Source organism: Cricetulus griseus, chromosome 5 (assembly GCF_003668045.3).
Source record: "Cricetulus griseus strain 17A/GY chromosome 5, alternate assembly CriGri-PICRH-1.0, whole genome shotgun sequence".
Taxonomy (NCBI): Eukaryota; Metazoa; Chordata; class Mammalia; order Rodentia; family Cricetidae; genus Cricetulus; species Cricetulus griseus.
In genome coordinates this window covers 5,084,985-5,111,395 of record NC_048598.1, presented here as the reverse complement: position 1 = coordinate 5,111,395, position 26,411 = coordinate 5,084,985, and the positions used below count along the sequence as shown (strand labels likewise).

The following is a 26,411-nucleotide window of genomic DNA, read 5'->3' as shown; positions in this document are numbered from 1 at the left end:
TTCAAGGACTGGCTCTTTTATTCTTTCCTCATTCAACTCTATGCAGAACATCCCAACAGGCATGGAGGAAAAATAATCGCATTTTTAAAGCTCGATCTGCCCCAAATCTATATTACATGAAGTCATACCATGACCCTTAGAAAGAAAGGAAAGCACTGGAGATGACTTCAGGGTCAGAGCTGAGCATGAACCTGAAAACGCGGACGGCACGGGCAAGGCTTTGCAGAGGCTGGGGTGGCCCGTGGGGCTGGAAATACTCAAGCCCTGTGAGGTCTCTGAAGGAGCAGTCAGTGGCTCTCGATTTCCTGCTTGATCTCGGAGATGTATGGATGGTCCTTACCATGAGCTACTTCCATGATGGCAATGGCCTAGGAGACAGCAAGGCATGGGGCCCATGAGCCCAGCCCCATTTAGCCCACCGAGCCCAATTCAGCAGGGCCATGCTGCATGTCAGAGCTCAAGACACAGCGCGCAAGCCGCCCCCACAGCCTCACCTCATCCCCTCTCCTCATCCTCCTCATCCCCTCTCCTCCTCACCTCCTCATCCCCTCCTCCTCCTCCTCCTCATCCTCTCCTCCTCCTCCTCACCTCCTCATCCCCTCCTCCTCTTCCTCCTCCTCCTCCTCATCCCCTCCTCCTCCTCCTCATCCCCTCCTCCTCCTCCTCACCTCCTCCTCTTCCTCCTCACCTCCTCCTCCTCCTCATCCTCCTCCTCCTCCTTCCTCCTCCTCCTCCTCATCCTCCTCCTCCTCCTCATCCTCCTCCTCCTCCTCCTCACCTCCTCCTCTTCCTCCTCTCCTCACCTCCTCCTCCTCCTCCTCCTCCTCCCCTCCTCCCCCTCATCCCCTCCTCCTCCTCTCAGCCTTACTCCCACCCCTTCCACCTCACGGCCTCCTCCCCACCCTGCAAATACCCAGGAGGAGACCTAGAGGCCTCATCTCATACCATGCTTCTAACCTACCATTCTAGAAATTTTAGACTCACTGATGCTTTCCAACGGGGACTTAACTAGGTCACTTTCTTCCCTGGGGGTCACTGAGACAAAGACGTGACACCAACAGAAAATCAACAGAAACTCTTCACACTTCCTCTTAGCCAGACCCTGACTCTGATCTGGGATGTGGTGTGTGACCCCATTTTCCCACACACTCCACAGGTGTTTGGGGAAATGTGGGAGACCAGGCTAGTCTGTGGCTGCAGTATTTGTACAAAACCTCTCAAAGAGAGTCAACAGACCAACCTGGAAGTCACCTTGTGCTGTCAACATCCATGGAAAACAGAGATTCTATCTCTCAGGAAGGTGATGTGGCTCCCATGAGGGGCTCTCCATACGGACAGCAGGGCTGGGGTGACAGCTCAGAAGGTAACTGTGCTGTCCTAGGCATAGACCCGACTCCTAGGCCCAGGCCCTCGGAAGAAAGCTGAGCATGGAGGTGGTGATGGGAGGGTCCTTGGAACTCAACGGCAGAGCAGCCTATCCTAGTCAGTGACTACTCTGCCAACCATGTGGACTGAGGAAGTACACTTAAGGCTGTCCTCTGGCCTCGTATTTATAAGTACACCTGTACATGCATGTATGCACACGTGCACGCCCGCACGCACGTACACACACAAGCGCGCACACACACACACACACACGCGCGCACACACACACACACACACACACACACACACACACACAGATGGCACATGCTTGGGCCCCTGTGCCTTCTGCACAAGTGTGTTAGTCCCAGCGTGGCTGGCAAGGTTAAAGCTCCCAGCTTCAAGGGTCCTACCTGAAGGACCACCGTGCCCCCTCGACCCTCCCCAGCAGGAAACTCTACCTCACTGCTCACAGGGAAGCCCTTGTGTGACTGGCTTGCGTGAATGGAGATCACAGTTAAGCTCACAGCCAGGGCAACACCCTAACCCTGAGTGACTCTCCAGATGCAAGCCCAGGCACTGGAAACAGACAAGTGGAGAACTCTCTCCGCAGCTCTCCTAGCTCAGCCCCACTGCTGTGCGCACTCCTGCCTGATGGGCCTGGTTAGACCAAGTGCAGGCTTAGCATCACATCCCACCACCATCTGCGGAAAGCACCCCAGAATGCCATGGCCAGAGGGTACCCTAGAGCTGGTCACTCTCTCAATTCCTGCGGCCACCGGCCTCCCCCAGCTGGAGCTCCACATACCTTCTTCAGGGCCTTCTGTCCAGCGGCCTTGTTCTCCAGGCCCATGTACAGTCTTCCCAGCTTCAGCCACATGGAGGCTACATTGAGGGAGTACACAGGGTAGTGCTTACTGGAAAGAAGAACAACAGGTCACCATACAGCCTGGCTTCCCCAGAGTGCACCAGGTCCTAGGCCGAGTGTGGGGACGGGCAGTATGCACCCCCAGAGACACCATAAGTGCTCTGCAGTGGGTTTTCAGGTGAAACCACATCAGAACCATGGGAGGGCATAAACACACCCAGACTTCTACTTCAGCCGCACTCAGACCAAGGCACTGGAGAAATGTCAAAGCAAATACTGCTTTCACGTGGACAGCAGCAACCAGGCCTCTTCCCTCCATCAGACAGACAGGCCACACACACACACACACACACACACAGGCATGCACACACACACACACACACACACACACTCACATGCATTGCACACACACACACATGCACACACTCACACATACCAAGACATGCACACACACACACAGGCATGCACACACACTCACATACATACTCACACACATGCATGCACACATACACACATGCATGCACACACACACAGGCATGCACACATACACTCACACACAGGCCTGCACACACACACACACACACACACTCACATGCATTGCACACACATACACACATGCACACACTCACACATACCAAGACATGCACACATACACACAGGCATGCACACACACACACATGCATGCGCACACACATGCATGCACACACACACATGCATGCACACACATGCACACATACACACACACACACACACACACACACACACACAGAGGCATGCACACACATGTGCATAACCACATAGTATCTGAGAAACCCAACTGTCTGCCATACCCTAAGCCCTCAAAAGCCAGAACACCTCTGCCCTCTTCCTCTCTCTGCTCTAGCAGAAGACCATGTCTCGGGTCTAAACTCGGGTCTGCTCGGTGAAGTATGCTTAAGAAAGGGCCATCTCCCTGGGAGCAGAGCGCAGGGTACAGCTGTGAGGGCGTGTCTGAGCAGGTGTGGAAGATGTGCTTATCACAGGCAGTCTGCTCTACTCTGTCCATGCTGAACTGAATTCCCAGGCAGGAGGCGGCAAGCTGCCTCGAGAAGCCCTGAGTCTGCAGCACTCCCACCCCCGAAGCTGGGGAGGGGCCAATGGCTACTCAGCTGGGATGCTGTCTGCCTGTGTCCCTCTCTCAGAGTAAGGTTTGAGACCAGAGAACTTCCTCATCCCTCCAAGAGGTCAGAGGTCTCCTATTTAGCTCATTCCAGGAGGTGTGAATAGCTGGCTTCCTCGCTGGCTCCCCCTGCTGGCGATCCTGGGCACAATGGGTTAGTGGATGGCAGAGATTAGGGGCACAAGTTTCTAGTCTTAGAGAGCCTGGGCTTCTGGAGCTCACCAGGATTACCCGGAATACTCTGGGGAAGAGGACTTCCGGTTTCATGCTTACACTGCTCCAAAGGAAGTCCTAATGTACAGGCCTGGTTGGGGGGGGGGGGGGGCTCAGCCCTGGAGTGGGTGATCAGAGGCAGGAGACAATGCCATGGCTTCCCACATTCACGTCTGGTAACCTCTATAAGGTGGGCCCTTTCTTCTCTAAGTCATTGTCTCTACAGGTTGGAATCCCAGCTTGTTTTATTTGGCTCTGAGGAGGCGACCCCAGTAATCACACACAGCCCACTGACCCTAGAGGTCTTCGAGATGCCACTGGCACCGCAGGGTGAAAAGGCAGAAGGGGACAGACGGCGTGCAGGGGTGCGGAGGGAGGGTTGTGAGACACCCCGCCCCCACCTCCACTCCATAGAAGAGGCAGGTGTGCACAGATGTAAGCTACCTGCCTTTCTAACTCCAGCCTGAAGGAACTTTTGTGGGTGATCCGTGCCATCCTGCTTCCCGAGGGAGCAACTTGGGAGGGTGGAGGAGGCTGGCTTAGCGGGGCAGCGCCTCGGACCCACATCCAGACGTGGGTACCAAGAAACAGTACCTGTTCTGGGCAAGACTCCTGCACCACGGCCGCCATGCTCATCCCGAGCGGCCGCCATGCTCATGCCGAGCCGCGCGGCTCCACTCGAACCCACCTGTAAGGCTTGATGATCTTCTGCCCGTATTTCAGGGCTCCTTCCCAGTCCTGCATGTACAGGCACACGCCCATGGCCTGGTACATCATGTGTAACATGTACACATTGCTGTCCTCAAACACGGAGCTCATCTTCTCCTGGCTAAGTTCACAGATCTCCAGCAGCTCGCTGGGGGGTGCTGAAGGTCAAGGAAATAACGGTACCGAGGGTGGGGCGGGGCATCCTAGGCTGGGCAGGCAGGGTTATTTCTTCCCCCTGTGCCCCACTCCCTGCCTCTGGGAAGAGTAAATTACAGAGGGGCAAACAGAATTAAAGGCAATTACAATTTCCTTGCAGAAATGGAGAACCCCAAGGCCTATTTGGTAAGCAAACGCTAGCTTCAGCTAGCAGGCCCGCAGTGAGGATAGGATGGAGCCCGCTGTCTTCTGTGGAATTCAAGCTCACCCAGCCTGGGAGCCTGCACAGTTTAGAAAGCCTTGCCCCACGGAAAGGATTCCCAAGCTTGCCTCTCGAGAGGTTTCTTTCTTTTTTTCTTTTTTTTTTTTTAAGTAAGAAGTTTTATTAGGGGAGGGAAGGGGGAAGGAAGGAAAGAAAGAAGAGGTAAAGAGACACAGACAGAGAGAGGGCAGAAGAGAAGAGGGAGACAGGAAAAGTCCCGTCTGCCCCAGGGAAAGAGAGAGTCTGAAAGGTTTCTAATGTTAGAAAACACTGTGCCTCACGGGCCTGGTAGATGCAGGCCACCACCCCGGCTGTTCATGAGGGCAGGTTCAAAGCTTGCCTGGGCTGTGGAAGGCATTCATTGTTAGTCTAGACCACACCATGAAAAGACGTCAAAAAGAGACTTTGGGCAATACTTCAACTATTGCCCAGCCCACCATCCTCCTGCATGGTTCTCAAAAAGAAAGAAAGAAAGAAAGAAAGAAAGAAAGAAAGAAAGAAAGAAAGAAAGAAAGAAAGAAGAAAGGAAGGAAAAGGGCCGGAGACAGAGCATATGCAAGGCCGTAGGTTCAATCCCTAATACTGGGGGAAGGAAGGAAGGAAGGAAGGAAGGAAGGAAGGAAGGAAGGAAGGAAGGAAGGAAGGAAGGGAAAAAAGGAAAGAAGGCAAGAAGGCAGGAAGAGGGCTGGAGACAGAGCTCAGAGGATGCGCAAGGCCTTACGTTCAATCCCTAACCCTGGGGTAAGAAAGAAAGGAAGGGAGGGAGGCAGAGAGAGAGGTGGTGGGGGGAGGGAAGGAAAGGTTTTAAATTCTGCTAGGTAGGATGCAAATCCCATCTCCTTTCCAGTCCCAAGAACACACTGCAGTACAGTGAGAACATGGATTCTGGTGAGCAAAATCCTAGCTCTGCCACCACCAACAGGGTCCCTGTTGTCCATCAATGTCCACTAGTCAGTGTCCCTGTGGCCGGGGCTGAGCAAGGCTTATAGCACTGTGCCTACCTGTACTAAAACATTAACACACATGGCCCTCCAGGGGGTAGCTTTCCCCCATGTAGCACCTCTAACCTAAGGTGCTGTCAGAGCTGGCATTGCTGTGAGGCCATCTGCCTTCCCACAGGAGACTTTCTTCCTCCCTCTCCTCCTCCTCCCTCCCCAGCTCCCCACCACCTCCTGCCAGCGAGAGAAGGGACACACAGAAAGGTTATATTTGTAGTGCTTGGCCCTTCGGAATTCCTCAATGACGTTGCGTGCGTATCTGACCATGTCTCGGACGGCTTCTGCCTGTGGTGGGCTGCTGAGCTTCCGGATCTCCACCTTGGCCTTGTCCTGAGGGGATGTCCACAGTGTGAGGTGTCCCCTCCAGGGCAAACTGCTCAAATCATACCTTCATTCCCTGAGGCTGAGGCTCGGGTTCTAGATCTAAAAGAAACCCCACACTGTTCCCTTTTTACAAAACCATAACTGTGAGTTTTGGGGCCAGTCCTCCAGAGGCAGGATCCCAAATGTGTTTTCTGTGGGCCAGAGGTCTGTGTTTGCCTCTAAGTCAGGAGAGACCGTGACCAGGGCTGGCCCTGAAAATGTGGGCTGTGTAGGTCCTGGCGACACATTGAAAAAGCCTGAGCCTGACCATGTGTGTCCGGCCATGTGAAGGTCAGAGATGAACTTTAGATGCCATTCCTCAGAAACCACCCACCTTATTTTTGCTTTTGCTGAACATGGTGGGAGGGGGTGGCATGCCTGGGCACATGGGGTGCAGAGGAGGACTTCATGTGCCCTGCTCTCTCACTCTCTACCTTACTCCCTTCAGACAGGGTCTTTCACTGCACCTGAAGCTAGGCTGCAAGCAGCAAGCTCCAATAATCTTACCTCCATGCTACCTACACATACACACCCTGGGGTTACTGGCACACATAGTTAATGTACCAGGGATTTGAACTTAGGTCCTCAAGTTTACCCCGAGGTAACAGCATCAGCCCCCAATTTGCTTTTTGAGGCAGAGTCTCTCGTCAAGCAGGGCTCTAGTGACCTAACCATCCCTCTGCCCCAGTGCTGGGATTGTGAGTTTACTTCCTCTCATCTGTCTTTTTTACATGCACTGGTGGGAAGTGAATTCAGGTGCTTGTGTTTGCTGAGGCAGCACTCTGCTGAGGGCCATCGTCACAGCCCAGGCTGCCACTTCTTTCTAAGGAACAGAGCTCTGGTAGAGCCTTCTCCCACCTGCACAGTGGACTGGGGGTGTTTCTCCAGCTGAGGAGCAGACCTGAGCAGAGCCCAGCCCAGCTGCACCCCCTCTGCCTGTCTCTGTCACACGGGTTAAAAGGGTCAAAACACTGAGTGTGTGGGGAGAGGCCAGAGTGGGCTCACAGCAGGGGCCTTGCACTAACAAGCACCCTTCTCTTCTGCCCCATCAGTGAACTGACCTTGTCCTTGGTGGTGCACTCCCGGCACTCACAGGTAAAGAAATAGGAGTCTCTTAACCGGTCATTCCTGTCTTCTGTTGGATATAGCAGGTCGATGTAGCTGGTGAACACCTAGGGTGTGAGAGGCCAGAGGTTTGCGATAGGGATTGCAGTTCTTACCACTCCTGTGGCTTTGCAAACCTCTGACGTGGGATTATGGGAGAGACAGAGAGCAGGGCTGTCACTGATGGCCACATGCTTACTTTAACTCTGGATCTCTTTAGAGGTTGTGGAACTGTGTCCACATCCTTGTGGTGGTGAGAAAGTCTATAGGCTCAGCCCCTAAGCTGGGAACTAAGAGACAGAAGGATCCTTCACTTTGCTTCACCAAACAGCGGGCCGAGGACCTGCCCTGGGCTCAGGGACAGCAGCAAGGGCCTCAGGACTCAGCACTAGGCCCCGCAGTCTCTGCCTGGCCCTTATTTAATTCTCTTTACATCCTGACGTGGATGGCTCTGGGCCTTCACTGCTGTCTCTGCTGGGCATGTGCAGGGGAGAGTAAGGCCTTACACACCCAGGTCTGTTCACCTTTCCTACTGATATCATGCAATAGAGCAAGAGCTGTGGGGGGTGGGGGTGGGGGGAACTCTAAGTAGCAACGGGGGCGGGGTACCAAACATGGCTTCCAAGATACAAGTGACTGTGGCCTCACTCAGCAGCAGCTGTGACCTGATGATGGCCAGGGAACACGGGAGGGCTCCTTCACTCTCCTGGCCTCACCTGTTACAGAACGGACGTTACAGGGAAGGTCAGCCCTCTTGGGTGTGCACCACCTTTTGACCTCATGACTGAGAATCATACAAGTTTAAAAAAAATCACAAAGATTCGATAGTATTTGAATATGTTTACGAATTTGTGTTGGGGGACTTTCATAGCTATCCTCAGCCACACGTGGTCTGCTTGGGTAGTTCCCTCATCTATTCATAGGGACAGCAATGGTTGCATCCCACACACCCAGACACTGTCATCAGTGTGGCAGTGCCCACAGCCTCTGCCAGGCAGTCAGAGACAACAGCACAGGACTAGAGGCTGTGGTAGTCAGCGCCTCACCGGTGCCTCCCTGACTCAAGGGGCAAGCCTGGGGCATCTAATCTTGGTTCTATCTAATACCTGGAACCTGGAAGAATTGACTCCTTTCTGTCTGAGGGCAAATAACCCCGGAAGACTTCCCCAAACTGAAGTTGCCACATGAACAATCCATGATTGCATGCCAACAAAGAAAGAAAGACAACAGCCAGTTCCTGCAACACAGGTGTGGCAAGGGCCAGACCTGACTGACTCCTTGACGTGACCCGTAGGCAGTGCAACAGACACATACGTCCAGAAGATGGCGACAAAGGCCACCCCAGTGGCACCTTTCAAGGCTCTAACAGTCTATCCAGGAAGACAGGCCATTTGCCTCTCCAGTCCATGGAAGCCAGGGTTGGGCATTTTATTCTGTTTTGCTTTAAAAGAGGCCTAAGGCTCATCTCCACCAGCCACTCAGAAAGCTCAATATCCTGGCTGCAGATAGGATACCCCCCCCCACCTCATGGGGGACTTAGCATAGAGAAAAGGGGCTCGAATGTCAGCTGTGAACTGCTGGAGACCTTTCAGAGACATCAAGGCTCTTGCCACTCAGCACTGATGGTGACATGTCCCTCAAAACAGAAGTACCAGTTCAACCAAAACTAAACCTAGACAATGTAATCACACAAGGTGACAGGTGACCACGGCATCAGAAAGAGAAACAGTTCAGGAAACAGGTGGTGAAACACGTGACTCTCTCTACACCCTACATTACAGGAGGAAGACAATGATGGAGCCTCCTGTCCTGGAAGTGCCTCTACTTCCCTGATCTGGGTGTGCACGTGGCCACCCCTTCTAAGAAGCAAACCTCGAATGCCACTTGGAATGGTGCCCCATCGGCTGTTGCTGGGCTATCTGCTCAATAACGTGATGGCTAACACTGTCAGCTGAACAGGGCTGTACCCACAAAATGAGAACATCCCTTCATTTAGCTGCTTTTGTTAAGAGCATTTTGTCACAAGAAAAGCAACAAATGCAGACAACGATGTTAAGAGTTCTGTGGAGTATCTGGGAACTGTAAGAACTCACCAGTCAACTGTCTGGCAGCAGGGACACACAGGCTGTAAATCTTGGCTAAGAACTTAACTGAAGGGATCTGGAGAGATGGCTCAGCCACTAAGAGTACTGGCTCTTCCCGAGGACTCAGGTCCAATCCTCAGCATCCACATGGTGCTGTAACCCCAGATCTAGGAGCTTCAACAGGCTTGTGCATGGTACACATACATACATGCATACATACATACATACATACATACATGTAAAGCATTCAGATACACAAAGTAAAATAAATGAATTTGGGGGAAAAAAAGAGTTTAACTCGAATTTATTTCTTGTTTCTGTCTGGCCTAAGAAAATGGCAAGAGCCCGTGTACTCAGCAAAGGACATCAAGTCAGGTCCCAAATCTGATAGATAACCCAGGGAAGGCCATGGGACCAATAGGTTTAGCTGCAGGAGTCAGGTCCTGCCATGTGGATAAGGCTGCTCTGCCTGTCACAACAGCCTAAATCCCATGCCCGGCCACCATGGCTACCCTCTCACCTCATCTCCAGGGTGGATCTCCTGTACAGCTCTGACTTCCGCCAGGGTCCCTTTGTAGGTCACGATGACGTTAGGGCAACAGCTGTGATTCATCAATGCAACACTGTCAATCAAAAGAGGAAACGCAGTTGTCTGAAGGCCATGGGCAGACGTCGGAGGTGACTCGCTGCCTACCAGTTTGAATCTTTGTAAGATGGTGAAAAGTATGGATACAGACAGCTTACACTATTCCAAGAGGATGTTCTCTGCATACTTAGAACAATACCTACCCTCTTGTGTGTGTGTGTGTGCGGGGGGGTTGCTGCTTATTTTCTTTTGTTTTTTAAGACAGGGTCTCACGCAGCCCAGGCTGATCTAGGATTCACTATGTAGCCATGGGCAACCTTGATGGCTTAATCCTCCTCTTGTCCCACCAGGCCCAGCTGATGCAGTGCTGGAGCCCAAACCCAGGGCTTCCTGCCTGCCAGGCAAGCACCCTACCAAGTGAGCCACACCCTCACCCCAGTGTCTTTCAACATACTCAAATATGAAATGTCATATGAAAGGTGATCTCTAAGCTCTAAGTGAGGAACACCCACTAGCCTAAGTACTCCTGCTGAACAGACTCAAACAACAAGGCCAGCAGCTGACTGCCCCCCACGTACACACGGGTGCGAGACAAAAGGGGCTTTTTTTTTTTGTCTAAGTGGATCGTTTCTCAAATGTTCCCTTTGGATGTTGAGAAATGCCAGTTGCTTGGCAGGGAGGGCTGTGACCCCCCAAGGACCCAGAGAAGCACCTCAACCTCCAAATCTGGGAAATTGGGACATGGCCGCTCCCGCTGCTCACTGTCTGCTTTTTTAGGGACAGTGACGGGAGAGGCTCGCCCAGTCGAGGTGCTTTGAGCTTTCTGATTATATCAAGGTCAGAGTTCTGAGAACAGAAACTTCTAAACTACAGGGGAAAGTGCTTGATCTCAGAAATGCCGCCTTTGAAATCACATACTCATGTGATTTCAGCCCCAAAGGATTTTTTCCCCAATTAAAAATGCCGAAACTGGGGCTTAGGCTCTTGTGGGCGGGCACACCTGTCCCTGTATATACCACTCACAGGGCCAGCACTGCCTGACCCCCGAGAGACCACAGCCCGTCACTTTCTTGTCCCAGGATATAAAAAAAGGAAAGGGGTCTCAGGACCACTGCAGGTATACTGCCCCAGTGACCCTCCCCTCTTTTCTGCCTGCTAGAGGTGTGGGTAGAGTGGGTGACTGGCTTTACACCTGGGATGAGTAGGCAGCCTGTTCTTGGTCTTGTTCCCCAGGGAGGAACACCTCACCCTGTACTACAGCCTCCTCAGATTCCTGACAAGGGATGCACAGGGCATCAGGCCCCAGGACGTCTGTTAAGCAACGCTTCCAAAGGTCACATTAGAAGCAAAGCAGAGGAGGCTTCTAGAACCATCTTGGAAAAGTGTTAGGCTATCTCTCTCTGAACAAGCTGTTGAAAGTGGTGGGGAGGGCATTAGGACAGACAGCCAAGTAACTTGGGATCTGGGATTGCCACTTCTGGAGACAGTGAGACCCCCAATTCAGACACCCTCAGACATTCATAAACAGAGGCCACTGTGCCGAGTTCAGTTAAGTACCATGGTTATCCAGGTTGTCTGCACAGAGCCCTATGTCTCTTTTCTCTGTTCTTGCCTAAGAGAGTCTCTGTCGAGAGGCACTCTGGTCCTCACCATGCCTGCTCTTGCAGCTAACCAACCACACCTTGGCCTCGGGGCCAACGCCAGACCCTCTCTCTGGTGAAAGCTGCAGGGACTAGGGTCGGCTTGATCAGGTCTCTTTCTTCTGATTCTCTTGATGCCTGAGCTGGCAGCAGATAGGCACACCAGGAGCTGGTGTGTGGCATCCTCAGCACAGTGTGAACCAACTCAGGGTGCACAGGGGCTCCCCTGGCTCCGCCTGTGACATACGGATCCTTCTGGAGTTTCCATTAACATCAGAGCCAAAAAGAGCTCCACATTAGCTAGACTTTCAGGGATCATCCAAATATTCCTGAAGTCATGAGGAAAAAAATACCCGGTAACACTTGAAATTTTTCTCTCGTTCACTCTCTTTGCTTAGCATCCCTCCAAACTGTGACACTTTCCGTTGGCATTTTCCAAAAAGGGCAGCAGGGCAAGAGCTCACATATTCTCTACCCAAACCATGGCTAATTCTTGCATCGTCAATTAATGTTTCACTTTGAGCCTAAGAAACAAGATTTCCAGATCTAAGGACCCGAAGAGAGTGCGCTTCCCTGCGGGCCGCAGGCTGTTCCCCTGTGCACTGACACTCCTTAGCAACAGCTCTGGGCCTGGCGGGATGTCACCGCCACCGCTCTGCTAACTGCCACCTCCAGATCCTCAAGTGTAGGGGAAATATTTTGAAATCTGGCAGATTAAAAGCTGTCTTAATTCAGTTGGAGTTTCCTGTCTGCCACACGCAGTCAGGTGGGTTATGTAAGAAAATCAAATTAGTGTTAAGTAAGTACAAAGGGAAAGGAACGAAGTCAGACTCAACCTACTCAGGGAATATCGCCGACCCCAAATGAGAGAGCTCTTCGTCTTCAATGGTGAAGCCATTGCAGTTCACCTGTAGAGAAACGGGGAGGGGAGAGAGAGAGAGACCTCCAGTTCCAGCTCCCCCACCACCCAGCTCTCCATCATTCCTTCAGCTTTAGCTCTTGCCAAATTATATAAGATGCTCTGGCTTTGGTGGTGCTGAAGCTCTTCTTGCAGCACGACGTCTTTTGTCCAAATATAATCTACTCATCAGCTCCAAGTGTCAACAAACAGAAGCAGACATGCTGCTGTCAAAAGCTCCTCTCCATGTGGCTACCCTCAGAGTGGCAGAGTGGTGTGGGGACACTGGGAACACGTGATGGGCTTCTGGGATTGAAGCTTTGTTCGTATGCTTGTGAATCAGACTACCTCGGGTCATGAGCGCCAATGAGTGTGTGCGTGTGTGATCTGGAGCCCATCCCCAAATCATCTTCCCTTAGAAAAGGAACCAAGTAACCCAATGTCTATCTCAGAAGATGAGGAGGTGAAGCTTTTACTCATCGATGGGATTATGGTCCTTCCTCGGAGCAGTAGAGGAACCAAGAACCCTAAGTCAATGAGACTTGGTCTTTCTCATTCCAGCTAAATCAATCTCTGGGCCCTTTCTCATCTTTGAGAAGAATGATTGCATTTAGAATACCAAGGACTCTATGGTTAGAGCTGGGCCAGGGAGATGGCTCAGTCATAGCCTTGCAAACATGAGGACCTGGGTTTGATCCCCAGAAGCCATGGAAAAAAATGTTGGGCATGCAGTGTACACTTGTAATTCCAGCCCCAGGGAGGCAGAGACAGACAGATCCCTGGAGCTCCTTGGCTGTCTGCCTGGCCTAACTAGTGAGCCCCAGATCCCAGTGATGGGTTCATCTCAAAACACAAAGGACAGCTTTGGAGAAAGAACATACAAGGTTGGCCTCTGGCTTCCTCATGTACACACGTTGCACACACTTGCATGCATTCTCTCTCTCTCTCTCTGTCTCTCTCTCTCTCTCTCTCCCTCCCTCCCTCCCTCCCTCCCTCCCTCCCTCCCTCCCTCCCTCCTAAATGGCAACTTTACCACACTGGAGGTCTAATTCAAGGTCAAAAGGCTGAAAGTGATGGCTATGGATGCCAATTCTGCAAATTTCTCTTTCCATATATAGTAAAAAGCACAATGTGCAGGGCACTTCCCCCAGAAGGATAATCAGGGCGACTTTCAGCCAGTTGGGAGAAAATCCCACACGTGTTCTCTCTAAGTACTGAAAAGCTCAGGGCTGGAAGACTTAGTGTCTTCTCTTCCTAGAAGATGAGAGATGGGAACCAGAGTCACAGTCACAAAGCCAGCCAGTGACAAGGGCTGAGGTGGCTGGGACTCCTGAGACTTTGAAATGTGTGCAAACTGATTTAGTCCTGCTACCTCTCAGAAGCCCACTTCCTCCTGCTCCTGGAGACCCGGCCGCACCGCTGAAGGTTTCTTCAAAGAGCATTGCTTAGCCCCTCTTCCACCCAGACCACGCTGGGCATCCCAGATCCACCACCTCATAAACCCTCAGTATCTTGCTAGCAGGAGTGTAGCAGCCCACCTTACAAATATGGAAACCAGAGCTCCTGGGTCCCCATGGGTGACACGTGAGTTTGAGTAACAGGAGCCGTAATTCAGACAGGATACTCTGACAAAGGCCATCGCCTGTACAGCAGACTACTCTTGCTTTCCTTTAAAAACTTTTCCTTTCTGTGGGAGAACTGGGGTGGGATGGTTGTGTGTGGAGGCTGAAGGGCAACCTTTGGTGTCAGAGCTCACACTCCACCTTATTTCACACAGGGTGTCTTGTTTGCTGCAGTGTAACCATGCTTGCTGTTGTGCACGACTCTGGAGGCTCTCCTTCTCCACTTCTCATATTGCCTGAGGACCACTGCTGGGGGCACTGTTGCTTATGACTGCATCTGGCTTTATGGGGGTCTTGGGATCTGAGCTTGGGTCCTCACACTTGCCTGGCTCAGCCATTGCGCCAGCTCTGCCATTTCTCATGATAAGCTGTGTCTGTTAACTGTGAATGAGGCAGGACTACATAAAATTAAAGGGTTCCTGGGAAAGCCCAGGGGTCTTGGGCTTACCACAGTTAAGGGGCAGTACTGGGGGCAAGAAGGAAGAGGAAGAAAAAAAAGAAGGGGTGGGAAGGGGAGAGAGCAGGGGGAGGGGAGAGGGATCGAAGATGGGGGAGGGGAGGGGAGAGCAGGGGAGGGAGGGAAAGGGAGAGAAGAGAAGAGGAGGGGAAAAGGATTAGGAAGGGGTGAGTACTACAGGTTCATAAACCAATTGCAAAGATCTCGACTTTCTTAAGTAGCAGACTGAATGCTATCCTTTCCTCCATCCTGACCAAGTATATCACTGGCGCTTTAACTAGCGGCTGCCAACGCACATTAGGTAGGATGAATTGGGATTTTCTTTCATTCAACAAAATCTCTTGGAGCATGAACTCCATTCCTAGGTGTTACTGGTTAGGACATCAGCTGGTACCAGACAACAGCTCTCTCCAGCTGAACTCAGGCCTCGTGGTACCCACAATGTCGGACAAATGCCCGCTAAAGGGAAGAGTGATTGGGAGACCCCTGGGATTCATGATGTGAAATTCCCAGACAATCAGTAACAATATCACGAGAAAGCAGAGAGCTATCAAAACAGATGGAGGGACAGTCAGCTCCCCAGGCCCTGGGGACTGGGCTCCTGGCCCTCTGAGCTGCAGCCCCCCTCCACTGTGGTCGCCCTGGATGGATGAGCCTCTGACGCCTGTCTTCTCACTCCTTCCACCCTTCCCCTTATACTGTGGGAGTGTGCACGAATGTTCTCCTATGGAACGAGTGTCATCACTCTTCCTTCTGGACACGCAGTGATGGCGTTCAAGCCAAACTGCATAGCAATTTTCCTGCCAACCTCCCCTCCCTTCTGAGATGTCCCTAGAGAAGAAAAGTGAACTTGCACACTAAGAAAGATGCATGGGCTATGGCTCTTTTTCCCCCGCTGAGTCAAATCAGGCGTAAGTGCCTTGCTAAAGCTATTCTCATAATTAGCATTTAAACTAGATGTAGGCTGCACACCAAAAATACAAATCTCAGCCATGCACAGGTTTGCAGGGATTAAAACAGCTCCGAGGAGGAGTGCAGTCACCTTGAGCTGCCAGCTGCTGCTGCTTCGAGTTACCCTGCAAGAGCCTCCTGGGCTGGATGAACGGCCCAGGGGTAGAACATCACACACACACACACACACACACACACACACACACACAGGCGCACGCGCGCGTGCACAGCTGGAGGCCAAGGCAGCTTTTGTGCTTTAGCATTTTCTTCAGGGGTACTAAAATCCCCCTAAAACTCACACATGGACTATGTGGTGGTGTGTGGGGTTTGGATGTGGCTCCGTTGGTGGAGTGCTTGCCCAGGGTACCTGGGTGTGGTGGTGCATGCCTGTAATTCCTGCACTTGGGAAGTGGAGGTAGGGGAATCGGAAGGTTGGTGTCGTTCCTGGCTACACACTGAGTCTGAGACTAGCCTGGGCTGTACGAGGTCATATTAACAGAAAACAGAAATGAAGCATGCAGGGGGCATATGAATAGTATTGGAATGGACACTAAGATTTAATCAGTACAAGGGTTATAAGGGATAGATTACCTACCTATATATAGGTACGCACATACGTGTGTGTGTGTGTGTGTGTGTGTGTGTGTGTGTGTGTGTGTTTTCCCTCAGGCACACGCATATCTAATTCATTTCCCCACACATACACTTGACCTTTGATATGAACACATGGTTTCATCAGCGCACGGAAGGCCTGCCAGCAGGCACCACTCTGTTAAAGGAAAGGTCTTTGCCACCGCCTGTGACAGACGTCACCTGGCTGTTCTGCTTTCTCATACAAACACATCTCAGTGAGAAAAACCTCCTGTATATACAGTTTTCCAAAATCTCTGTCCACACCCTCACCCGACATCTTCAGGTGCTGTGATGATTGACTGTCAGCCTGTCAGGATTTAGTCTTGCTCCAGAGACAACCCTCTGGGCATGTCTGAGGTGGTAATACCTCATCTTAACCTGGATGGCAGCAGGACACGGGCTGGGGTGACAGGCCAATGAGAAGTGTGTGTACAGCAGCTGGGACCTCTCTCCTGCGCCAGCCTCCTGCCTGCCCACCATGGACTGCACCCTCAAACCATGAGCCCAAACTTCCTAAGCTGCGCGTGTTGCATGTCTTACCACCCCTCGAGAAAAGTGGCCCAGATGCTGGGGAGGGTGCAAACCCAGGGTGTGAAACGAGCAAGACCACTGGCTTCCACCTTAACATTTGAAACCGGGCCATGGTACCTTTCACATGGAGTAACTTTCTGATTATGAAAACCACACTGAAACACAGCTACAGAAACATATAATTCACTGAACCCTTGACAGTGTTTCTCACTGGGGCTGAAGTAAGAAAAGACTCACTTCATCTATAAATAATGCTCAGTGCCTTTTTACCTTTTCCATTCATTATTAGCATATGGAGTGTGTGTGTGTGTGTGTGTGTGTGTGTGTGTGTGTGTGTGTGTGTGTGTGTGTGTACAGGTATGAAGGCCAGAGGACAATCTTGGGTGTTGTTTCTCAGGCAATGTCCTCCTTATTTATTTATTTATTTATTTATTTATTTAATGTGTATGAATACTTTGCCTGTATGTATGTACAATGCATGCCCAGTGAGGTCATAGGATCTCCCAGAACTACAGTTACAGATGGTTCTGAGCCACCAAGTAGGTGCTGGGAACTGAACCCAAATCCTTGGTAAGAGCAAAAAAATGCTCTTAACCTCTGAGCCATCTCTCCACCCCAGTCCACCTTGTTTCTTGAGAAAAGGCCCTCTCATTGGCTTGGAACTCAGCAAGTGAGCTATGCTGGCTGGGCCGATGAGCCCCAGGGATGTACCTGTTTCACCTCCCCAGGGTCCAGGACCTTGTCAGGTAGATACCATCCCAAGCTCCCTGTGTCTTCATGAGTTCACACTGTAGGCGGGGCATGGGAAGGGAATGCGGGGGTCTTAGTGAGTCTTGGCACCCTTACCTGGGCGAAGAGCACCACGAGGCTGCTGTGGTCGGGGAACTCCAGGTGCCTGGAGTAGAACTGATGGAGAGCGGCGATGTCACTCTGGATGAGGTCCTTCTTCTCATTGTCTAGCTTGTCCAGATCTGTGAGAGACAACCCATCACTACAGAACCCCCATCCCTCCTGTTACAATCAACATGGCGGGCGCCACAGAGCCCCAGAGAACACTTTTCCCATGACACTGTCTAAATGAAAAACTGTCTCTTCCTCCATCACTCAGAGGTCATGAAGGCATAAAATTCCAACTGACCACGGGCAGTGAGTTGAGAAAGAAGCAACTGTAAATGACACCCAGGCTCAGGGTTGTAGGAGACCACGCCTGTTAGAGGCTGGCTACAGGTGTGCCTGACCATGCCTGTCAAGGCGTGGTCAAGGTGAGGTCAGGATGACTCGGGATGGGCTCTTAAGGGACATCGAGCACATGGGAGAGCCCTTCTCTCTGGTCTCGCTGCCTGGCTGCCTTGGGCACACTCTGACTTGTGTTTGGCTGGTGTTTTTCTAATAAAGAATATCTTTATCCCAAGCTCCTTTTATTTCTTAATACAGGGTCCCTTACTGGACCCTGAGATCTGGGCCACCGCCAAGCAGTTGGGCAGCCCCAATTTAAGGCCTTTTGGTAAGGCCATCACCTGGGGGCTGAAGAAATAGTTCAGTTGGTAAACTGTGTCACCTAAGTCTGTCCTCTGGATTCCACACAAACCTGTATAAGTGTGCACAAACACCTGCATATATGCACAGCACATGGGTGCACACACGGACATCAGTTTTTCCAGACCACAGACCAGCTAACACTCAAAAACACCCAACATGGCAGGAGCAGAGAGGATCACTGTGTGATCCTGCATCACTTCCTGATAAACTTGTAAACTCAGGGGAGAAACAATGTTAGGAACATATTTCAAAATAGTACATAAGTCAAAATACAAGTACAAAATACAATTTTAAAAATCATTAGTAAGAGAATGAACTAGCCGGGCGTTGGTGGTGGCACATGGCCTTTAATCCCAGCACTCGGGAGGCAGAGGCAGGTGGATCTCTGTGAGTTTGAGACCAGCCTGGTCTACAAGAGCTAGTTCCAGGACAGCCTCCAAAGCCACAGGGAAACCCTGTCTCGAAAAACCAAAAAAAAAAAAAAAAGAGAGAGAGAGAGAGAGAATGAACTATTTCTGCCTTCAATCTGCCTGATGGGCACTGAATTTGTGACTAAATTTTTTTTTTTAAAAAGTATCTATTAGAGACATACTTACGGGATTCAAACTCCTTCACAGCCAACAGTTTCTCTGAAGGCGTCCTCTCTGGGTGGATTTTCTAGTAATTGGTGACAAAAATCAAAGAGAAATGTTAACGCCTGGGTTCAAACACAGCACTCCCCTTGCTATGTCCAAGTGAAGACAACACAACCATGTTCGAAGAAGAACGCTACTCAAGGAGCCCACATTTGGCTTGAGTCTGCCCGACCCCCAGATCCAAAGGGGCTTGTTTTAGAAGCAGTACCCCTAATGCCCTACAACGCTGCACACACAGTAGGCTGGGAAATGCTCATTACCGAAAAGAACGGGGCCAGAAAACAACTTTTTAGGGCCCGACTTAAAAGGGCTGCGTCTACAGACAAACCATCCTATTTATTGCTTCTCCTTCTGAAAGAGAACAAAATGAAAACCCCCCATCCATTTTCCACTGTCTTTAAGCATAGGCTAAAACGATCTCAAATCCCACATTTCAAAAGGAACACTTTGGGTTGTATCTGCAAGCCCAGCCACACTTGAAACGCCTGTTTCCTTTGTTCTAGACGCCCTGAGAGGAGCTAACAATAGTGAACCCATGAGGCTTTGAGAACATGAATAAACTTGGTGTTGACAAGAGTTGAAAGGCAGGGCTCAGGAGCTGGCCTGAGGCCTGGGCTTTGTAATCTGGCCATTCAATTTGGGGATACAGGTGGTTGGTCTAGCAGGGCGCTCTCACCTCCCTAGTTAACATGTTAAGCTTCCCCTGGGTAGTTGGTAGCCCATCTCCCCTAATCCTTTGCAAGCTACTAGAATACAAATGATCTATTTTTTTTTTAATCACCTATTCCTATGGAGATGAAAAGGACAGGTAACTTTTCATTGACTAGTCGATTAGTGGTAATTATAACAGAAAATAAAGGGAACCTCTAAACCCACCCCAGCACTCAGACAGAGCAGACAGTCACGGGCACACTTCTGTGGGAAGTCATTGTGGTGGGGGAGGAAGGGGGTAGTGGGGGTAGAAGTACAGGGGGTGAGACAGACCTCACTCAGGAAAAAATATGAGCTCCTCTGGGATCTTAGGACATCACTGCAGAGACCCTGGGAGGGCTGAGGGAAGGAAGAGAGTGTTCTTCCAGTGGGCAGGGCTTGATGCAATAAAGGACTGGTTACCCCCAGACCTCACCATTCACACCACTCCCCTGTTCCTCTGTCTGCCACAGACCACTAGTTCACAGTGAACTGTCACTTAGGAAGAGGCAGGTGGCCTTCCCCAGGGAAAGCCACTCTTCCCCCTGTCTTTCCTGCTCCACTTACTCAGGGACAGAGAGTCACTTCAGTCACCTGACCCCAGCTGAACGCAGTGGGAAGATGACCTCAGAGTTCTAGAATGTTCCACTTCTTCTCACACACCCAGGATCCTAAATTTGATCTGGGGACAGGCACATGCTAGCTAGCCATTATAATCATACTCACCTTAGAATAAAACAACAACAGACCAACTGGGAGGTGCTGGGAGAAGAGGCAGAGGTGGATGCAGTGTGAGCTTGAAGCAATCTACAGCTCAGAGGCTGACACAGACAGCAAGACCTCCACCCTCCAGACATGCTGCCTCCAGAGCGCCCTAATGTTTCAGTGGGTCACAAAGACAAGCCCTTTAAGTCTTCCCACTGACTTCAAAACCCAGGCCTTGACCGACAAGGCATGCATCCTCAAGTGTTTGGGAAGGACTGGCCACGCAGTGACAAACAGTTGATGAGGAGCAGGGCGACATACAAGCAGGGGACAGAATGTACCCACACAGCACAGAGGTTCCCTGACCCTCCCGGCTCACAAGAAGCTCTAGGAATTTCTGGCCAGGTCTGGTCTTCCATGAAGTAAAGTCATGGCGATACTTTTCTGTGAACCCCAAGAAACTCTGACTTGAATCAGTATGGCTATGTCCTGTTCTGGGGCAAGCAACGTTCTAACTGCCCAGGAGTGCTAACTACTCACCCGAGAGCCCTCTGCTCCTCATGGATGTGACTGGAGCTGAAGTCCAAGAATATGGAACCACATGCTCAGCCCGGCTCAGCCACTCATCTTTCTGACCTTTAATGAAAACCGATGCAGCCAAATATTATCGAATTTCCTCACCTGTTTGGCCAGAATCCTTGCTGTGAGCCGCACCGTCTCCGAAGGATTCCAGTTCTCCCCAAAAACAACCATGGATGAGCACTCCAGCTTGTGCAGAGGCCAGTCTTCTTTCTGGGCAGGTGTTATAAAACAAAACTGTCAATGTATAGATATATCCACACAGAGACAGACAGACAGACACACACACACAGATACAGACATTGACACAGTCACAAAAGGATGGGCAGACAGAGATACATAGTCACAGATAGACACACATATACACACACATAGACACAGACATAGATATACAGTCACACACAGATAGACAGACATACAGACACACAGACACAGACAGACACACACAGATATACATACACATATAGACACACACACAGAGATACAGACATAGATACACAGTCACACACGGATGGACACATACAGACACATAGACATAGACACACACACACACACAAAAAAAAATACGGACACAAATACAGACTAAAGTATGAAGAAAGCTGCAGTAAGACCCCAGTTAAGGTCAAGTAGAACACACTTCCTCTTGGAAAGCTCGGGAATGCTCACAGACTAGAGCCAACACCATATTGTAAAGACAGACACAATCCTCTAACTGTAATTCTAGCTCAGCCAAGGTGTTTCTTGTTGGTTTGGGGGGATTTTTTAAGGGTCTCACGCTCAGGCTGGTCTTGAATCACTATGTAGTCCCAGAATAGACTTATCTTCATAGCAATCCTCCTGCCCAAGCCTCCTGAGTGCTAGGATTACGAGCATGAGCTGCCATACCTGAATGTTTCCTGTTTTCTTCCTCAGCTGCTCCTGTCTGGAAGTCTGTGTGAGCTGAGACTCACCAGGGCAGGAGCGCTGGGCAATAGGTCTATGTGCTGCTGGATTTCCAGCTCTGGTCTCAAGGCAAGACAAATCACTGACAACTCTCTCTCGGCCACTTTGAACAACTGGGGGTCTGTCATGCACCCAGAGTCCAGCAAAGGCATCTATTGGGGACCTGATGACACAGGTCCCTCAGATTTTTTTTTCTTGGTTTTTTGAGACAGGGTTTCTCTGTGTAGCTTTGGAGCCCATCCTGGCACTCGCTTTGGAGACCAGGCTGGCCTCGAACTCACAGAGATCCACCTGCCTCTGCCTCCCAGGTGCTGGGATTAAAGGCATATGCCACCAACGCCCGGCTTCCTCAGAATTACTTTTTATTAGAGCAACTATATTTCTTCCTATCTCATCTTGCAGCCTTTCTGCCCTTGGTAGGGGGGTGAAGACTCCAGTCATCTGAGGAGGGGTGGGAACACCTCCATGGAGAGGGGAGAGGTGGCAGGAGGGCACAGTGGTGTTTTAAGTCCTTTGGGGGTGAGAGCAAACGACAGCACAAAGGCTGCTGACAGGCACATGGAAGACGACTGGAAACTCACCAGTCACCACAATATCACTACTGACTGGTTTCAAAACGAAAACCAAAAACAAAACAAAACAACAACAACAACAAAAACAAAACAAAAAACCCAATAAAACAAAACAAACAAACAAAAAACATAACAATGTGGTAGCTTCTCCCAGAAGAATCAGAGTCAAGAAAAGCAGCCATCTTGGTTAGTTTTTATTGTAAATTTGACACAAACTAGAGTCATCTGAGACAGAAACTTTAAATGAAGAACTGCCTTGCCCAGATTGACCTGTAAGAGGGTGTCTTGACTGATTGATGTGGGAGGGCCCAGCCCACTGAGGGCGGCACCATCCCCTAGGCAGGTGGGCCTAGGCTAGATAAGGAAGGAAGCAGGCTGAGCAAAGCCTGACCAAGCCAACCAGCAGCTTCCCTCCAAGGCTTCTGCTGTGAGTCCTGAACTGACTACCTTCTATGATGCAAACAAGCCAGATAAACCCTTTCCTCTCCAGTTTCCTTTTAGCCGGAGTGTTTTATCACAGCAACAGAAAGGAAACCTCCACAGTGGCAGGAATAAGAGCCCAGGAGGAAGAGCTGGGGGAGAGTGGAAAAACCGTCAGATGCTTGTGTGCTTAGAGAAGCCTGGAACACTCTCTTGTGCTCAGTAGAACTGGTAGGCCCCGGCTCTGCTCTCTGCCTTCCCCAGCTCAGGAAGCAGCATGTCCATTCTTTCAGAAGCCTACAGCAAACATCTGAAGTCATCCTGGTAGCAACAGGACCTGAGTTTGAGCCCAAAAACCCTTATTTAAAAAAAGCTGAGTGAGGTGGTGTGCTTGTAATTTCAGCACTGGGGAGGCAGAGACAGGAGGATCCCTGGGGACTCACTGGCCAGGCAGCTCAGCCTAACCAGCTAGCCCCAGGCCAGAGAGAGACCCTGGCTGAAAAACACAAGGTGGACAACTCATAAAGAATGGCACACAAAGCTGGTCTCACGTCTACAACACACACACACATGCATGAATACACATACACGCCTCTACAGATGGGGAGTGAGTGGGGTGCAGAGACTCATCTCTCTGCCACCAGGATCAGCCATCCAACCAGCTCTGCCAAGATTACCGCCACATTCCTTCAGCTGCATGCATACCTTTGCCCTTGGCCTCCTGAACACTGGAGAGAGGGACACTCTTAACTAGAACTCAGGTCTCAGCTCAGAACCCTTGATGACTTCTCACCTTGCACACAAAATCAAGTTCTCACCACACCTTGCAAGGCTGTGGGGACGGGAGTCCTCAGGGTTTGTTCCTCCACACTCTCCTGACTAAGCTGTCATAGCACCACCCTTCCTGTTCCCTCTCTCAAAATCCTGGGCCCCTGCAGTATTTGCTGTCTAGCTCTAGTTCCCAGATTGTCACATGGCTCCCTGGCTGTCCCGGGTCTCCACACCTCTGTTCTTCCACAGTCACCTTCTCAAGCAACCTGCACCAAGCAAGGCTTTCACCCAACACTCCCTTCCCTCGATTTTTTTTATCTGAGTTCTCCCCACTGCCGGCATATGACATAATTAGCCCCCGTTAGAACAGAGGCATCGCCTCTGCTTTATTCACAGGTGGGACCCCAGGTCCTACACCCAAGCCTGGTATTCCTAAGGCATCAGGAGAGCTGCTGGCTGAGTGTCCCCCGCCCCTGTCCCTCTCCTCTACAGAACCCCAAGGGAAAGACACAAAATCCATCCTCATGATTTACTGAGGCGTCTGACAGATCCCCGGGGCTCAAGTTCTGTGCCAAGATGCTGTGTGGAGTTAAATAACACCGTGCCCGAGATAACCGAGAGCAGGGAGAGAGGATAAGATATACCCCTGGGAGCACAGGAGCTGTTTTTAGCTGGAGGCTACACCACGGAGCCCGAGGAAGAGGCAGAGGAGGGAACGGGCCCAGCAGACTGCTGCCCAGTCTGGGTGGCCACAGGGTACAGAGAAAGGGACGAGGAGGCCTGTGGCAAGTCAGGAAAAGCAGCACCAGCAGGTAGGACAGGGGACAAGCAAGTGCCCACTGAAACTCCAGGGGCTTGAAAAACCCTGGTCTCCAGCCAGGCAAGGTGGTGTGCGCCTTGAATCCCAGCACCAGGGAGGCAGGTGGATCTGAGTTCGAGGCCAGCCTGGTCTACAGAATAAGTTCCAGGCCAACCAAGGCTACAGAGAGCAACCTGTCTTCAAAAGCCCAGGATCTCTACACTTGGTTTCCTCAACTGTGAAGAGGGCTTGGTATCTCTCCCAGGCATAAGCTCCCAGGAGAAAAAAGTGAAGTGTTAATGTTTATCAAATTTAATCAATTGTATCAATATAGCATATTTATTCAAATAATTAATTTAAAATTAGTGCTCACATGAATAATATATCACACTGACTTCTATGATCGGTCTACCTTCCAAGGGAAGAGAAGCTCACCAAATGGAGCCCTGTGAAGGGAAGCAGAGGCCCTGGAACAGGATGGCTACCATCCTAGGACTCTCAGAGGCCCCCATTCGGACTCTGCTCTGCAGCTACTAAGGGAGGCCATGCAGGCCTCCTAATCCCTGTGCACCTGTCTGCTAGGCTGTAAATAACATGATCCTCCCCGTTACTTAGCAGGTCTGGAATTCTGAGTCTGTGATTTCACACCTTCCAACAGTGATAATCGGACCAAGGACCAAAGCCTGTGGAGCATGAAGGCCCTTCAAACTGGACCATTGGTATTGGCTCACACAGACCAGGTACTTCACAGTCAATCCCAGATGCCAACACACAAGAAGCAAGAAGCCTGGCCCATGTCCATTTGTAATCAGTGTTAGTCATGAAGTCAGCCTTGCTGCTGACGCCAGAAGCAGGGAGCGCAGAGTGTTTGACTTCAAGTAGCCTATGACCATGTTAGAACAGGAAGTAAAATGGAGGACACAAAGAGACAGAACTTTGGCCGCATCAAGCTAGGTTTGCCTCGGTAATACCAATGGGCTTTAGAATTGACTTTGGTTCACTTGGCATTCCTTCTGGACATGGATTAAGGGAAGAATGACAGATATGTACTCCAATGACATTGTTCATTTTTAATTAAAAAAAAATTAGGGCCTGAAGAGATGGCTCCGTGGTTAAGAGCACTGATTGCTTTTCTAGAGGCCCCAGTTTAATTTCCAGCCACCCACATGGAGGCCCACAACTATCTGTGACTCTAGTTCCAGAGAATCTGACACCCACTTCTAGCCTCTACGGATACCGGGCACTAACACAGGACACAGACATACTTGCAGGTGAAAATACCCATACGTATTTTTTTAAAAAGTAAAACTTTGTGAAAAGGAAAGGAGAAATAGAATCTGGTAGAAGCATCAGATAGCTTTGAGCACTTTTGTTTGTTTGCTTGCTTTCCCTGTTTTTTCTTTGTTTTAAGAAATGAAGTCTCATGTAGCCTAGGTGGGTCTAGAACTCCTACAAATGCCATGGCTGGCCCTGAACTCTTGCCACCCCACCCAAGAGCTATGAGAACAGGCGAGCTACATACAGCTTGATTCTCACGGTGCCAGGAACGAACCCAGACCCTTGCATGAGCAGCCACAGCCCCACAAGCTCTACTTGTAGCCTTTACCAAGAGCACGCTCTTCTATCGGAGGTGATCTGCCATAATTCTGTACATAATAAAAAATACATGTGCAAAAAAGGCTAAAAAGGCAACTGTGTATTCTTTGAAAAATACTCTCAGTTTTTATAAGATTCCCCCTAAAACTGCTTTCTTATCCCCTCAAAATTCAAACTACTCCCTCTGCCTTAACTTCTATGTCCCCATCGTACCTCTGAATTTTCAGTAATGGATACACTGCTGGTAAAAATAAACTAAAGCACCAGTGCAACAGTAAGACATGGCCGGTTTCTGTGCTCACAGTTCTTTTTAAACTTCAAGTTTGTTTTCCTCCAATACAATAAACACTGGGTGAGACTGATCGCTGTGCAGGAGTAACAGCGGAGGACTGTCTCACGGAGCACCCACACTGTGAGCGGAGGACTGTCTCACAGAGCACCCACACTGTGAGTGGAGGACTGTCTCATGGAGCACCCACACTGTGAGCGGAGGACTGTCTCACGGAGCACCCACACTGTGAGTGGAGGACTGTCTCATGGAGCACCCACACTGTGAGTGGAGGACTGT

General features: G+C 50.6%; 1 protein-coding gene across 1 annotated transcript in view; it reads right to left on the bottom strand.

Annotated features, from left to right (window-relative positions):
- Positions 1-26,411, bottom strand: part of Smyd2 (SET and MYND domain containing 2) — a 51,611-nt gene continuing 25,200 nt past the window's right edge. The window contains exons 3-12 of the mRNA XM_027418712.2: positions 20,846-20,956; positions 18,731-18,791; positions 17,442-17,566; positions 12,344-12,411; positions 9,798-9,900; positions 7,151-7,261; positions 5,936-6,056; positions 4,291-4,465; positions 2,171-2,279; positions 1-368 (exon numbers count right to left, since the gene is read on the bottom strand). Of these exons, the coding sequence (XP_027274513.1) occupies positions 288-368; positions 2,171-2,279; positions 4,291-4,465; positions 5,936-6,056; positions 7,151-7,261; positions 9,798-9,900; positions 12,344-12,411; positions 17,442-17,566; positions 18,731-18,791; positions 20,846-20,956 (1,065 nt within the window). The 3' untranslated portion in view covers positions 1-287. The remainder of the gene's footprint in view (positions 369-2,170; positions 2,280-4,290; positions 4,466-5,935; positions 6,057-7,150; positions 7,262-9,797; positions 9,901-12,343; positions 12,412-17,441; positions 17,567-18,730; positions 18,792-20,845; positions 20,957-26,411) is intronic.